This window comes from Phyllobates terribilis, unplaced genomic scaffold (genome assembly GCF_046119375.1).
Source record: "Phyllobates terribilis strain yellow unplaced genomic scaffold, ASM4611937v1 Scaffold_7__3_contigs__length_470593459, whole genome shotgun sequence".
Taxonomy (NCBI): domain Eukaryota; kingdom Metazoa; phylum Chordata; class Amphibia; order Anura; family Dendrobatidae; genus Phyllobates; species Phyllobates terribilis.
This window is the reverse complement of record NW_027362767.1, coordinates 142,431,055-142,447,642: the sequence shown is the minus strand read 5'-3', so window position 1 is coordinate 142,447,642 and position 16,588 is coordinate 142,431,055. Positions and strand designations below refer to the sequence as shown.

The 16,588-nt window shown below is 48.8% G+C and overlaps 1 protein-coding gene across 3 annotated transcripts in view; it reads left to right on the top strand.

The window, feature by feature from the left end:
- LOC141153993 (uncharacterized) overlaps positions 1-16,588 on the top strand; it is an 802,172-nt gene that overhangs the window by 686,749 nt on the left and 98,835 nt on the right. For all 3 annotated transcript variants that reach the window (XM_073639352.1, XM_073639353.1, XM_073639351.1), the window contains one exon: positions 1,115-1,285. In XM_073639352.1, the coding sequence (XP_073495453.1) occupies positions 1,115-1,285 (171 nt within the window). The remainder of the gene's footprint in view (positions 1-1,114; positions 1,286-16,588) is intronic.

The window sequence follows — 16,588 nt, the reverse complement described above, 5'->3', positions numbered from 1 at the left end:
TCTCCAAATAAAGCACTCCTATATGGAGTTCCATCCCCTGTACTCAATCAGAAAATCCCCCTTGATTCCGAGGTGATAAATCAGTAGCAAATATCTGAACTGAATTGCATAATTTTTTCAAATCTAACTGTGAAGAACGGGCGAACTGCTTATCAATAATATTTGCCCCTGAACCACTATCAAGAAAAACTTAAATTGAAATTTCCTGGCCCCCAATCTTAATCCTGGCAGGTATCAAACACTGAGACATCATAGTGGAGGAAATACATAGACTAAGGTTGGGATCCCCCGAGAAACCTGGGTCTAAGAGTTTTCTGGAGGCTCTCTCTCCCAGGGAGCCGAAGGACAGATACTGATACTGTCCCTTTTTCCACATAAAAAAGCAAACTCTACCCCTCTTCAGTTGAAGAGATATTCTCCCCTCACGGAACGTTCCTTCTAGCTGCGTGGGCTCAGGGGAGGTCTCAGAAGGTAATATGGGTACAGAAGTACCTCTCCAAGATGTTTTAGAGTCATGGGACCTCTGCTGAAAACGCTTGTCAATACGTATTAGCAAAGACATAGCACACTCCAAAGAAGGAGGGGTTTCATACATCACCAAAGCCTCATTCACCCTCACAGATTTACCCTGGAAAAACTGGCTTTTCAGTGCTGGGTCATTCCACTGTGTATATGTGGATATGTGGACCTGCGCCAGAACTCAGTACAGTAATCCTCTGCCGCCCGATCTCCCCTGCTGCAGTGAAAGGACCTTGGACTCGGCCAATGATGTTCTATCAGGATCATCATAGATGAGCCTAAGAAGAATCCAGCCACCATCAAAAAAACAGGTGAATTAAAGGGTAAGCAAAAGGCCCATGCTTACGGGTCCTCATTTAAGAGATAAATAATTATTCCAACCCGTTGTTCCTCTTGTCCAGAGGAGTGGGGTCGCAAATGAAAATATAATTTACATGTCTCTCTGAAAGTCATGAACTGACTGCACTCCCCAGAAAATCTTTCAGGAAGAGGCAGTTTTGGTCCCAAAATTCCAGAGACCAGGACAGATTTGTTCTGTCAGGACACAGAGCATGCACATGCTATGTCATCCACATTTCATTTTCTTTTTTTACAGTTTGGCTGGTAATTATCTAACAAACGCTTCCTGCAAACATCTGGCAATTGCAATATGGAATAACCGGTCTCTGAAAAAACTTATCCTGTCCAATAACCAACTGTTTGGTCCTCACTTCAGTGACTTGATGGAGGCTCTGTCCAGTCCAGACTGCAGGACAGAGGAATTGCGGTGAGTACAAGAGGTTGGAAATTTGTGGTTATAAGAGGACAGATATGCATCAAATAGGTCATCCTCGGGAAAAGTGATCTGGGAAGGCACTTCTCACCAAATTTCCACACATCACACACTTTTCTCCCTTACTTTTTGTTACGGGTCCGGGTGGTGGAACCTCTGTGCTTCGGTGCAAGAAGGGACCAGAGGGGCGTAACTAAGTGCCTACACGGTCTGACCCAGGTCACACGGTGGCTTAGTCGACTCCGTGAACCAAGGAGGTACCAGTCAGGTGAACCAGGTGCTACTTTGGTACCGACCTTGTGTGAGAGCAGGTGACTCCCATGGGTCAGAAGACAGATGCTGACCAGTACAGCGGATAAGCACGGCAGGGAGGCAGATGGTGGTCCGGGTAGATAAGCAGGCTAGTACGGCAGATAGCCAGACGAGTGGTCCGGGTAGGCTGGCTAGCGGGCACAACAGGTAACAGGCAGGAGCCTCCAGGTAGGCAGGCTGGCAGGTACGACCGGTAACAGGCAGCAGCCTAAAGGTAGGCCGGCTGGCAGGCAAGACAGGTTACGGGTAAGTGCTCCGGGTAGGCGGGCTGGCAAAAACCATAGACAGACTGGCGGGCTGGACTGTAGACAGACTGTCGGGCTGGATTGTAGTTAGACTGACTGAGACATGTAACATGTAAGTGCTCTGGGTAGGCAGGCTGGCAAAGCCCATAGCCAGACTGGTGGGCTGGACCGTAGACAGACTGTCGGGCTGGATAGTAGTCAGACTGGCAGACTGGACTGGTAGTCAGACTGGCGGACTGGACTGGTAGTCAGACTGGCAGGCAAGACTGACTGGCAGCGGGACCTGAGGGCTGAAGCAAAAGTTAGCACACAGAGCAACAACCTTGCACAGGCACCTCCATTTTGGAGGAGGTGCCTTATATAGGGGAAGTCCTCCGGCCATTGGCCGGGGACTCTTTAGGACGGCACGCGCAGCCCCTTTAAGAGGGAGGGAGCGCGCGCGCACCCTAAGCACAGTGCCCGGAAAGCTGCATGCACCAGCAGCAGCTGGGAGGCCAGAAGACGCCAGGAACTCGGGGGTTAGGGGAACAGTGTCTCTGCCTGGCAGGAGGCAGAGACGCCGATGCTACACTTTTCCATTAATTTTATTTATCTGAGGACTGTAGTTTAACTAACAGCTTAAAGCGAACCTGTCAGCAGGATTTTGCTAAACTACAGACAATGCCATGTTGGGGTTGCTGCACTGATTGATATGATACCTGAGGTGAAGAAATCTGTCTTGTGGTTCTTGTGTAAGCAGTGTTTGCAGTTTTGAGTTAATGATATGCTTGTGCTCCAGGGCGGGACTGTAGGAAGGTTAATATCTTGGTGATCAAGGCCAAATCAGCAAGATAACACCTGCCCACAGGCCTGCCCTTACCTGTCTCTCTGTCTGACTGTCTCTATAATGAGAAATATATGTGTGCTTCTTGGCGGGCCCTCCACACTGGCCTCTCCTTTCTATACTGTCCCCCCCTTCAGACTGTCCTCTCACAATGTGTTCCCCCTATAGGGCCCAGTCTCTATACTGTGCCCCCCTTATCACACTCCCCCTCCTCCGCAAACTTCCCCCTTATACTGTCCCCCCATGCTACACCCTCTCTATACCGCCCCCTACACTACCCAGTCTTTGTTCGGTGCCCCTAACACTTTTCTTCCCCTATTCTATCTCCTCACACCATTCCCCTCAAAAGTCTCCTCACACATCACCCTTCCCCATTCTGTTTCCGCACCCAACCCCCCCACTCACACATTTCTTCACACATTCTCCCTATTGTCTCCTCAAATTTCTTCCCCGTCTCTCCCAAATTATACACACAACCATGCAGACATGCACAAACACACGCACGCAGACACACATACGTTGTAGGGTTTTTACTCACTTGGGTGCGACGGGAGTCAAACAGGAAGCATGTTCTTTTAAAAGTCGATGTTGGTTTATTACTTCATAAACCAAAAAGCAAAAAGGAATACAAACAGCCTTTAGTTCAGGCAAAACAAAATAAAGTGTCCTTTAAGCAAGTCTCTGCTTAGCCAGTCCTGTGGGCACACAGGCTGGGTAGTGTCTAGTATCCTGGCTCGGTTTGGAGACAACAACACACAGGAAGCCTTCTCACTCTAAACACACAGACCATGTGCCAAACAACGGCCTCCATTTTATAAGTTGTTAACCACACCCAGAAGTGAGGTATGTGGGTAGCTGGACCTGCCCATCTCTCCAAACTCCCCGTAACCCAGTCCCAGGTGCACCAAACAGTCCTCTTAGTGCTTACGTGCACTAGAGCAACACTCCGGGTTACATCACAGAGGACAGCCATCTCTGATACATACCTCCCATCGACTATGCGACCTTTAACCACCTTACATACCTCCCCCCTCTGCCTAAAGCCGTGGGTCTTGGCACCTTCTACTACTAGACAGGGGATTCTCAAGAGGGCATCGGTATTACCATGTAGCTTCCCTGCTCCATGTTCTACAGGGAAGTTGAAATCTTGCAGGGCTAAGAACCAGAGGGTGACCCTAGCAATTTTTCCCCTTCTTTCCCTCATCCATCTGAGTGGGGCATGTTCAGATAGCAATCTAAACTTTCGTCCTAACAGATAGTACCGTAACATGTCCTCCGTCAACTTTATGGCCAAGTACTCCTTCTTTATGATGGCTCTGCACTACTGCAGGTGAAGCGGCCCAGGGGGCATATGCCCCCAGCCCCGCCCGTTTATGTAGCTCTCTAGTAGCGGCTTTATGACCGCTGCTTTAGCAACATTGTCTGCCAGGGTATTACCCAAAACTTTCCTTCTCTTTTCCTTTGTGTTCGTGGACTTTAATAATAGCCACCTGCATGTGTAACTCCAGAGTCCTAAAGAGTTACCTGATACTTTCAGCATTATGTATAGGCCTGAGGACCCAACAAAATCCCTGCTCCTCTAGATGGGTTCATACTCATGTGACACTCCGATAGCATACTCGCAATTAGTGAAAATGTTTACTATGCTATTTTCTTCTATTTTATATGATTGAAAACAAAACCTAATCAAAATGATGTTACTTAACCCCTTAGTGACGGAGCCAATTTTGACTTTAATGATCAGGCCAATTTTTTTTAATCTGACCAGTGTCACTTTATATGGTAATAATTCTGAAATGCTTCAATGTATCCCAGTGATTCTGAGATTTTTTCTTGTGACATGATGCACTTCATGTTAATAGAAAATTTTGGTGGATAGAATTTGCGTATATTTATGAAAATTTCGATAATTTGACACAAATATTTGAAAATCTTGCAATTTTCAAACTTAAAATTTTTAAGCCCTTAAATCAGATTGTTATAGCACACAAATAATTAATAAATAACATTTTCAATATGTCTACTTTACATCTGCTACATTTTTGAAACATCATTTTTTTGTTAGGATATTAGATGGGTTAAAAATGTAGCAGCAATTTCTCATTTTTTCAACAAATTTACAAAACCTGTTTGTTTAGGGACCTATTCAGATTTAAATGGACTTTGAGGGGCATATATATCAGAAACTCCCCAAAAGTGATACCATTTTAAAAGTTGCATCCCTCAAATACTTCAAAACTGTTGTGAGAAAATGTTTTAACTATTCAGGTGCTGCACAGGAATTAATTCAAAGTGGAATGAAAAAAAAATTACATTTTACCTCTAATATGTTGCTTTAGCCATAATTGTTTCACTTTTTAAAGAGGTAACACCAAAAAGTGGACCCCACAGTTTGTTACCCACCTTCTTACAGGAGACACCCCACATGTAGACAAAAAGTACTGCTTGGATAAATGGCAGGGCTTGGAATAGAAGGAGCAATATTTGAATTTTGGAACACAAATTTGGCTGAAATTAGGGGGCATTTGCAGGGCCCCTGCCCCCTAATGTGCCTAAATGGCAGAAACCCCCCACAAGTTACCCCATTTTGGAAACTACACCCCTCAATGATTTTATCCAAGGATATAGGGAGCATTTTGAACCCACAGGTACTTCACACAATTTGATAAATATTAGTTTGTTATATTGAAAAAGTTAATGTTTTCACAACAATCTTGCTTTAGCCCCAAATTTCTCACTTTTTCAAGAGGTAGCACCAAAAAAGTGGACCCTTAAGTTTGTTACCCTCATTCTTTCAAGTGCGGCGATACCCCACATGTAGTCAAAAAGTTTGGAAAAACAGGGCTTGGAACAGAAGGAGCACATTTTGAATTTTGGAACACAAATTTGGCTCTATTTAGAATAGCTTGTTATATTTTCAGAGCCTGTGTGGTTCAATAGCAACAGAAAACCCCCATAAATGTATTTTTTGTAAATTATACTCTCTAATGTATTTATCTAGGGAGGTAGTGAATAGTTTGATAGCACCATTTTCTTGCAGTTGATGCAACACAAATTTGAAAAACTACAATTTGCGTTTTTTTCTCTGTCACTTTCATGAATCTTTTTTGTACTTTCTGTGGAACACACCTCAAATTTTATTGCAGTAGTTTTTGTAGTAACTGTCTATCTATGTACACATGGTGCCCTTGGTGATAAAATGGTGTCATTAGTTCCCAAACAACTTTATTCAGGATGCCAATTGTCTGGGGGCAGTTGGGTGGGTTTATTTGGCGGCAACATTTTGCTCAGGGGTATATGAATTTAAAAATAAATCTTGTAGGAGGGAAATTAGAGGTCTCAATTTATTAAGGCAATCATAGTTAGGGTCATTTCTTTGGATAGGGGTTTGGGAATTGTCATTAAAATGAAGTAATCTCAGGATTTCATAACGGGCTCGGGTCATGACAGCTGCAAATACAGGGGTGCTGTGGACAGATTATGTAGGAACAGAGAGTGGATTTTTCTTATTAAACCCATGTTAAGGGTAAGGTCCCCAATTTTTTTTATTTCAGGGACATTTATGGGGATCCATGAACGGGAATGAAAGGATGTGGGTTTTTGGGATATACAATGTGGAATATAAGTATTTGATACACTGCCGGTTTTGCAAGTTTTCCCACCTACAAAGAATGGAGAAGTCTGTAATTTCTAGGTAGATTTCTGTAGGTATGTAAGGGGGAAGACTGGGGTGTAAGTACTTTCAGAGCAAGGGATCCGGAACTGCCGGGGCCGTGCCTCTGGTTGCAGGGGGAAGACAGACTGCAAGCACAGGAGTCAGGTGGCTTGGAAGCTGGGGGCGTGTCCAGAGTGAGAGCTGGGAGGTCAGGTGACCGAGAGACTGATGATGTGGGTAGAGAGAGGAAGAGACAAGGACATTTGCGCGGGAAAGCGGAGCTGGGTCCTGCTGAGCAGAGCAGTGTGAGAGGGTCCAGGCTCCTGACTCCAGGACTGGGAGCAAGAGCCGAGTGCAGTGGACCGGATGAGTTAAGCCGACTAGAGAAGAGACGCAGGGTCGGTGGAGCCGGGCACGTGAGGTGCCGTGTTATGGACTAGGGGCTCAGTGGGTAAAACTGGAGACCGCCCGCTGCCGCCAGAAGACGGAGCATTGTTTGGGCGGGGAAGCCTGAAGTAATCAACACTGGCCCCAGCTGGCAACTGCCTTGTGGAGGAAAAGAGTCAGCTAAGTGTAAAAAACTGTCGTTTACAACCGGTTCGACTCTGCTATATCTAGTTAAACTGTGAACTGTCATTTAAAGACTTCTACCTGCTACTTTCCTTGTTTTCCCCCATATTTTCCCCTGATACTCCCTGCATGGAGATTTACCCTGTTATTATAAACTTCCCCTGTTTATTAACCCTGTATTGGCTGCTCTGTGTTTCTGTGTCACTGCATCTAAAGTACCCGTGTTACAGGTACACTTCAACTGTGAGAGACAGAATCTTAAAAAAAAAAAAAAGAAAATCCCATTTAAGATCTGCATGGAGGAATGGGCCAACATACCAGCAACAGTGTGTGCCAACCTTGTGAAGACTTACAGAAAACGTTTGACCTCTGTCATTGTCAACAAAGGATATATAACAAAGTATTGAGATGAACTTTTGTAATTGACCAAATACTTATTTTCCACCAAAATTTGAAAAATAATATCTTTCCAAATCAGACAATGTGATTTTCAGGATTTGTTTTCTCATTTTGTCTCTCATAGTTGAGGTCTACCTATGATGTCAATTACAGGCCGACCTCATCTTTTTAAGAGGGAGAACTTGCACAATTGGTGGCTGACTAAATACTTTTTTCCCCCACTATATATAAGAACTGGCGCCGCTCGTCAAAGTCTACCCCGGAAACAGGCAGAGTAGGGAGGGCTGCAGCTGAGTCAAAGAGAGATTTGCTTGTTTATAGTTATTACAGGTATTCCACGGAATATCTATATATCCATCTGAACTAACAGTCCTTCTGATGACTGATCCAACTGCATATATTAAGTGGTGATAGCAGAAGATAGGCAGGCAGGGTATGTGGCAGACTGCAGTGCATATAGCACAAGAGGGTCCATTGCACGTACTGTCTGCTGCTGCTGTTGTTACAGATAATTATAGACATAGCGCCAAATATCAGGGGCCAGGGCTATATTTTTTTTATCTTAATCCTGGTTATTTGCTTAAAAAGCAAGGAAGGTAGGGTATGTGGCAGACTCCAATGCATACAGCACAAGAGAGTCCATTGAACGTCCTGTCTGCTGCTGCTGTTACAGATATTTGTAGACATAGCCCCAGATATCAGGGGCCAGGGTTAATTTTTATCTTAATCCTGATTATTTGCTTAAAAAGCAATCCAGAGTACAGTACACCATTTCTCTGCTCCATTTGCTTGTTAGCACTGCAGAATACAGCCCAATCTTTTCCATATTACAGTGATAAAAATCCAGAAATTTGAACAAATTGGAAAATATTGGCCTCCATTTCCATTTTGTTGCAGTGTGTCAGTGAAGCTATTCACACAAGGTCGCTGTGAAGAATAGCATTAGTAAACTACAGGCCCGCTTTTTAAAACCGTGGTTCTCCGTCAGACGTATCACATGACGCGCCCCCTGGGCCGTGTGTGTGTGGGGATACCCGGAACCGGACCTTTTGTGGATGCTGGGGGTTGTACTCTCCGTGGCGGCGACCCGGTCCGTGCCCAGGGCGGTCAAACCACCCGCGGATTGCGGTCAGATTGAACCGCCGCTGCAGGGCAGACCGCTGAGGCTGGTGTTGTGGGTGCAGCAGAGGGTAGTATAACTCCCCACGGGAGGAGTATAGCCTCAGGGCAGCAAGTGAGGATGTTGGGGGTGATGGTGCGCGGGAGCAGCAGTAACGACACAGAGTCCTGTAATGCAGTACAGGATTTTTACTCACAGTTCTTTATCCACGTTACTCCAGCTGGTCATAACATCCCCCGTCGCACTGTGCTCACCAGGTGAGGGGCTCGGCCTACTCCCAGATAACTTTGGAGCGTTTCACAGGACCCCTTTGTGTGTCCTTTCTCTGGCCTGTCATACCCCACCAGTGACCTTGCTTCTGTCCGGCTGCCTCGGGCCTTCTTGGGTGAACGTTGGTGCCGTTTCGCTGACCCTTTGTGGTGCCTTCCTAGCGGGTGTAGTGAGGGCCTGCGCCACATAAAATGTCACAGCCTCCGATTTCTAGCTGAGGGTAGTTCCCCGCCTCCACTAGCTTCATGGATCGGTCTCCCCCTTTGGCTTGACCCCCGTACGCAGGTAGATTCGGGCGTGCGGTGGCGACTCGCCAGTCCACACACCTGGGGTCCCTTCGTTCCTTGTTCCTGGAGCCTCCTCTGCTCCTCTTCCTTCCTTCTCCTTCCTCCAGGCTCCGGCAACTCTCCTAGGCCTGCCTGCGGAGCAGAGCCCCATGCAGAGGCCCTTACTCTGTCACTTCCTCTCTCTCTGACTGAACTGAACTAAGATGGTACCCACCTTTTATACCTCCTCCTCAATGCACCCAGGAACTGCCCTCTCCCTCCTATGCACTACAGGGTCACCCCTTCCTCGGTGTTCTCTCCCCCCACTCCAGCCAGTGACAGGGACTGTCGTGCTCTACTTGGAGCATATCGGTCACCCTGCCCCCCGGAAATGTGGTGTAATGCATGCAGGTGTCAGGGTCCTGATCCACACTCCATCCTTACCTGGAAGTGAAATATCGCACATCTGGTTGAGATGCAATACCTCTGTAGCGACTGAACCCTCGGGGCGCTACACACATATAACTGCATTCCAAAATCAGTAATTTCTTGATTCCATTTACATTTTTGTTGCAGTGGCTCAGTGAAGCTATTCACACGAGGTCGCTGTGAAAAATAGTATTAGTAAACTACAGGCCCGCTATTTAAAACCGTGGTTCTCCATCAGACTAGTTATGAGCGTGCACTAAAATGCTCGGGCACTTGTTGCTCAGATCCAGCGAATTGAAATTCTTGAGTGCTCGGTCCTAGCAACAAGTCCAATGTAAGTCTATGGGAAACTCAAGCATTTTTCCGGCGGCTCCCCCCAGCGGTCTGTAGAGGGCCTACAAATTGCCCAAATCGATGGGAACAGTGCTCAGATGACATGGGAACAGCATGGAGGAGAACCCTGGAAGCATCTCTGACTCTCAGGTCACTGCTGTCAACAATGTTGTCAGAGGCATTACTCCACTTTTACCAACTCACAATAAAACATACAGTACAAAAACAAAAACAAAATGGATTTTCCTGGGAAAAATATTAAGGAACATCCTTTCTAGGGTAATGACTTGTATATAAGGCAAAATAAATATACAAAAATGCTCCTCCACACCTTGGGCTATGTTCACACGTAGCGTTTTTGATGCATTTTTGCACTTTTGCATTGCTTTCAATGGTGAAAAATGCATTCAACGGGGAATGTCATTTTAATATTTTACAACCCTATTAGGCCATGTGATGTGTTAAACATCATCAGACACATCCTGTTTTATTTATGATGGAGGGACTCTGAAAGTCACAAACACAATTTTTATAGGGCCATCAGGCGGCCCTTACTATTCTTAAAGGGACAGCAGTCGGCTATACTTTGTTGTTCCCATTATTAAATAGTGGGTATCCTATACTGTTATGGCGTATGCAGTGACTGCAAGGGCTGCCAAAAATTTGGACGCACCCCAATACCCCTTTGAAGAGACATAGAGGAGGGTCTCAGTAAAAAAAAATGTTCCCATTATAAAGGAGTGGGTTTCCTATAGTGGTAATGCCATGCAGTGACTGCAAGGGCTGCCAAAAATTGGGAAAAACCCTAATACCAATTTAAAGACACATGGAGGTGGGCCTCAGTAACTACATGTTCCTAGAAAGGAGCGGTTGTGTTATCCAGTTATAGGGTATACAGTGAGTCCAATGGCTTCCAAAATTTAGGAAATACCCCACTAACAATTTAAAGACACATAAAGCTGAGCCACAGTAACAACATGTTTCCGTTGGAAAGGAGAAGGTCTGCTATGAAGTTATAGGGTATGCAGTGAGGCCAACGGCTGCCAAAATTTAGGAAAAACCCCAGTAACAATGTAAAGACACATAGAGCTGGGCCACAGTAATGACACTGTTACACTCACGCCCGGACTAACTGGCGTGAGCGTGGTTAGTGATCCCACTGGACCATGAACCGAGGAGTGCCTGGAGGGGCGTGACTAAGTATCAACTCGGTCCGACCAAGGTCGCACGGCGGCTCGGTTGACTCCATGAACCTGGGAGGAACCGAGCAGAGGGACCAGGTGCTACTCCAGGTCAGACCCCGGTCACAGCTGTTGACCCACACAGGGGAATGCAGGAATGGGCAGGCACAACTGGTATGCAGACAGGTGGGTACTGGCAGGCACGGCTACTATGCAGACAGGCGGGTACTGGCAGGCACGGCTGGTATGCAGATAGGCGGGTGCTGGCAGGCACGGCTGGTATAGAGACAGGCGGGTACTGGCAGGCACGGCTGGTATGCAGACTGGCAGATTCTGGCAGGTATGAACGCAGGCTGGATAGGGACCAGTACAGACTGGGATACAGGAACAGAGCCGCGGGTGCGGTGGACTAGCAGAGCAGAACCGCAGGTGCGGAAGGTAAGTGGAGCAGAGCAGAGCGAAATCGCAGGTGCGGTGGACAAGCAGAGCAGAGCGAAACCGCAGATGCGATGGACAAGCAGAGCGGAGCGAAACCGCAGGTGTGGTGGACAAGCAGAGCAGAGCAAAACCGCAGGTGAGGTGAACAAGTAGAGAAGAGCGAAACCGCAGATGCGGTGAACAAGCAGAGCAGAGCGAAACCGCAGATGCGATGGACAAGCAGAGCGGAGTGAAACCGCAGGTGCGGTGGACAAGCAGAGCAGAGCAAAACCGCAGGTGCGGTGGACAAGCAGAGCAAAGCGAAACCGCAGGTGTGGTGAACAAGCAGAGCGAAACCGCAGATGCGGTGGACAAGCAGAGCTGAGCGAAACCGCAGATGCGGTGGACAAGCAGAGCAGAGCGAAACTGCAGGTGCAGTGGACAAGCAGAGCAGAACAGAGCAGAAGGTGCCAGCAGACAGGACAGGGCTCTGTTCACATGAAACAGACTGGAAAATACAGGAAGATAGTTAGAACACAGGAGGTAGATACGGAGGCAGGGAAATGGGACAAGCAGAACCAGATACACACAAGGTACTTACAATGAAGTAGCGAGTGGACACAAAACTCAAACAGAAGTACAGAGACAACGAGTTGGAGTTAGGTGCAGGTTCAGACACTGCAGGAAAAGGGAAGGTACGGACATAGAGACAAACAGGTATCGGGCTAGTCCACAGTTCAGACAGGAACTGAACCCAGAACAAGATACAGGAACGAGCCTGGGAACTCAGCCCCCAGGGTGGCGGAAACAGACTAGAAGTCACAGATACAGATAATGGGACTGGGTATACAGCCCCCAGGGTGGCGGAACAGACTAGAAGTCACAGATACAGATAACGGGCCTGGGCATACAGCCCCCAGGGTGGCGGGACAGACTAGAAGTCACATATAAAGGTAACAGGCCTGGGTATACAGCCCCTAGGGTGGCAGAAACAGACAAGATACAGGACAGGACCTGGCAACTCAGTTGCACAGAACACACTGAAAGAAAGTGATGCTCAGGCACCTCCTACTGGGTGGAGGGGGTTTAAGTATTCAGTGACTCACCGCAATAGGCTGGGGAGGCATCAGGAGTGCGCACACAGTAACTATAAGAATCAGGCAGTAACCGCACCACCGCCCTAAGCAATTAGACAAGAGACACAGCAGATACTGAAGCAAAGTGTGCAGCCTGGGCTGATAGGTAAGATGGCGGTCTTGCATGGTGGGAGGTTGTAAGCCATGCCAGCACGCTGCCAGGGATGTTACAGTACCCCCCCCCCTTTACACTCCCTCTTCTTAAAGCCTGCAAGGATTTTCTGCAGAGAATTTGGAGGCCGATCCTTCTCTTCAAGAAGATTACCTCTTCTGTCTACTAGAGGGAATGAAACTGGTCTCACCATCTTGGTGATTAGGATGCTTCCTCCCATCGAGCCATCCTCAGCAACAGATGAAGTGAGTGAAGTACCAGGAACAGGACACAGGAAAGTCTCTCTCCATTTGTTAATATCGGGTAGCACCCCAAAGGATTCACGGGACAACTGGAGATCCTCCACCGGGTTGGAGGGGTGCAGAGACTCGGGGGTAACCACCGCCTTGACATACACTTTGCCAAGCTTACTGGATGAAGTGGGCGAAGTACCAGGTACAGGGTTCAGAAAAGTCTCTCTCCATTTGTTATCAGGTAGCACCCCGGAGGATTCAGGAGACAACTGGAAGTCCTCCACCTGGTTGGAGGGGTGCAGAGACTTGGAGGTAGCCACCGCCTTGATGGACTTATTGCCAGATTTATTAGAGATGGAGGATCCTTGCTTAGGGACCAACTTCAGTCTGGTTTCTGAGATGACACGTCTGCGAGGCGGGGTGGTACCTGAAGCCAGATCATTGGTACAATCGTCGAGACTGAGTGGGGACAATGCCTCCGCTTCCTTTCCTTCGGAGACTTCAGTGCACAGCGAGTCAGCGACTAGCAGATCTGGTGAAGAAGAAGAAGAAGACACTGCTGACTGTCCTGAAGATATGGGGACTGGACACCCCTTGTACCTCAGCAGTCCCCCAGGAAGCACCATGCAGGATCTCCAGACCTGAGGCACTAGATCTCTCGGCTGTGGATGACCTGTGGGTAAACCAGAAAGCACCTGGAATGTGAACTTCTTCATGTGTAATGCTCCAATCTGGAGCTTAATTTGTACAGACATATTTTGACTGTTTCTGAGTAGGGCTCGTCCTTCCGCTGACAATGCCCAAACCGGATTCTGGAGTTGTCGGACAGGAATCAGACACCGACTCTTCAAGGCTTTATGCCCGAAACTTCCGGTTAATCCGATGCCTTCACTTGCCACGGAGACAGTCACGGTCATCTGTGGAGAGGAAACACTAACGCCAAGTGCAGCCTCTCCTACAGGCCTAATGTCTTGGGATTCTCCAACCTTCACTGGACAAAGACCGTCAGGGTGTCCCAAACAACCGCAGCGGGACCACAATCCGATTTTGTGACTGAGTTCCGGCCTCTGCTTTGTCTGACGAACATGGTCATCCTTCATGGATTCTGTGCGGGTAGCTGCCTCTACAGGCTGGGGAACAGGAGGTCTTTGGGAGGACAGAACCTGGAGTGACGGTTTACCTCTATGCCTTGTGACGCACCCCCTGGGCCGTGGGGTATTCGGTACCGGGCCGGTCGTTGCTAGGGGTGATGTCACAGTGGCGGTGATCCAGTCCGTGACCCAGGGCGGTCAATCAAAAGGGGAATATTTACAGGGGATTTATATTTTTTATATATAGTTTGTGACGCCACCTGTGGTATGCGGCTAAAGGGAGACACTGCTGCTGAGCAGGTCCTCTGGAGCTGGTGTAAATGCAGCAAAGTTGGTTCAGCTCTCCACAGGTAGAGCTTAGCTCCAGGGCAGTGTAGATGCTGCTGTTATGGTGTAGTGCAGAGGATGGCACAGATAATGATCACAGAGACAGTGGGGTGCAGTCTTCAGGGTTTTACTCACGATTTTCAGACTCCAAGTTACCAGGGCCTGGGTAACTTCCCACGTCTTCCTGTGCTTACTCAGGGAGGGGTTCAGCCAACCCTCAGGTACCTCCAGAGTACATAGCGGGACCCCCTTCTGTGTGTTCCTTCTGGCCGTCTCCCTGCACCTCACACTTAGTGTCCCAATCCAGTGACCGCGGACCTTGTCAGGCGACATCCTCTCTGTCCCCTGGGTCCTCTATGGTTACCTTCGTGGTGAGACTGATGTGGATTGTGGCTGCAGTACCTGAAATACTGCAGCCTCCGGTTTCCTAGTTGAGACTTGAAGAACTCTGCTGGTTTAGGAACCGGTCCCCTTTGTGCGACCTGACCCCTCCACCGCCTGTCAGATTCGGGCGTACGGGTGGCCTTCAGCACTGCCCGTACCCCTGGGGTCCCTTCCTCGTTCCTGGAACCTTTCTTGCTCCTCACTCTCTCTCTCTTCAGTCCTGGACCTCTCCTCAGGCCCTCCTCCTGAGCAGAGCTCCTACAGAGCTCCTGCTCCCAACTCCTCTCTCTGAAGAACTGTCTGGACTGTTTGCGTCTAGATTGTTCCACCCTCTTTTTATATCTCTCCTTTCAATGCTCCCCTGATATACATCCTCCACCCACAGCCACTACATGGTTCCCCCTTCTTTGGTTCCCCCCCACTCCAGCCAGGGACAGGGCTCAGCAGGAAGCGACGCATCTTGCCCCTCCTGTTGGTCTGGAGTAGTGTAGTGTTGGATGCAGGTGTTAGGGTCCCGGGCAGTACTCCTTCCTTACCTGAGAGTGAGATACCACACCTCTGGGTGAGATGCAGTACCTCTGTGGCGACTGAACCCGCAGAGGCGCTACACCTTGCATGTCTGGACTGCCTCTTGAGGTTGGGAAGAGAAGTATTCTGTGGAGCATTGTCTTCCTATGTGGATTCTGTGTGGGCAGCAGCCTCTTCTGGCTGGGGAACTGGTGGGCTACCTACACGCATCACCCATCGGGACTGCTCCAGGATATTGGGAAGGGAAGCTTTAGCAGAAGCTTCAGGGTTAGGGTCATCGAAGACCATTGGAAAGGCCACCAGGAAGGCCTGCAGGTCAGAGACGATAGGATTCCATGCTTCCCATAGGGGGGTGATCCAATTCAAGGCATCACCCGCTAGGTAGGACATCAGAAATGCTACTTTAACCCGATCAGTGGGAAAATAGTGAGCATAGAATTTGTAATGCAGCATGCATTGCTCCACAAATGCACGGCTTTGTTTTGGATCTCCATAGTACCGTGGTGGATCCGCAGGAACGAGTGCTGATAGTTCCATTTGGGCTGGTGCGTAAATCGCCTGGACTTCAGCTTGAGAAAAAAAATTCCTTGGTGCACAAATTCGCCAGACAAGGATTCAAATGTCTCCGAGAGCGAAGGGCCGTGGTGCTCAACGGGGACCATGGCCTGAGCAAACTGTTATGCTCATGCCCGGACTAACTGGCGTGAGCGTGGTTAGTGATCCCACTGGACCATGAACCGAGGAGTGCCTGGAGGGGCGTGACTAAGTATCAACTCGATCTGACCAAGGTCGCACGGCGGCTCAGTCAACTTCGTGAACCAGGGAGGAACCGAGCAGAGGGACCAGTTGCTACTCCAGGTCAGACCCTGGTCACAGCTGTTGACCCACACAGGGGAACGCAGGAACGGGCAGGCACAGCTGGTATGCAGACAGGTGGGTACTGGCAGGCACGGCTGGTATGCGGACAGGCGGGTACTGGCAGGCACAGCTGGTATACAGACAGGCGGGTACTGGCAGGCACAGCTGGTATGCAGACTGGCAGATTCTGGCAGGTATGAACGCAGGCTGGATAGGGACCAGTACAGACTAGGATACAGGAACAGAGCCGCGGATGCGGTGGACTAGCGGAGCAGAACCGCAGGCGTGGAGGGCAAGTGGAGCAGAGCAGAGCGAAACCGCAGGTGCGGTGGACAAGCAGAGCAGAGCGAAACCGCAGATGCGGTGGAGAAGCAGAGCGGAGCTAAACCGCAGGTGAGGTGGACAAGCAGAGCAGAGCAAAACCGCAGGTGCGATGGACAAGCAGAGCAGAGCGAAACCGCAGGTGCAGTGAACAAGCAGAGCAGAGCGAAACCACAGGTGCGGTGAACAAGCAGAGCAGAGCGAAACCACAGGTGCGGTGAACAAGCAGAGCAGAGTGAAACAACAGGTGCGGTGAACAAGCAGAGCAGAGCGAAACCTCAGGTGCG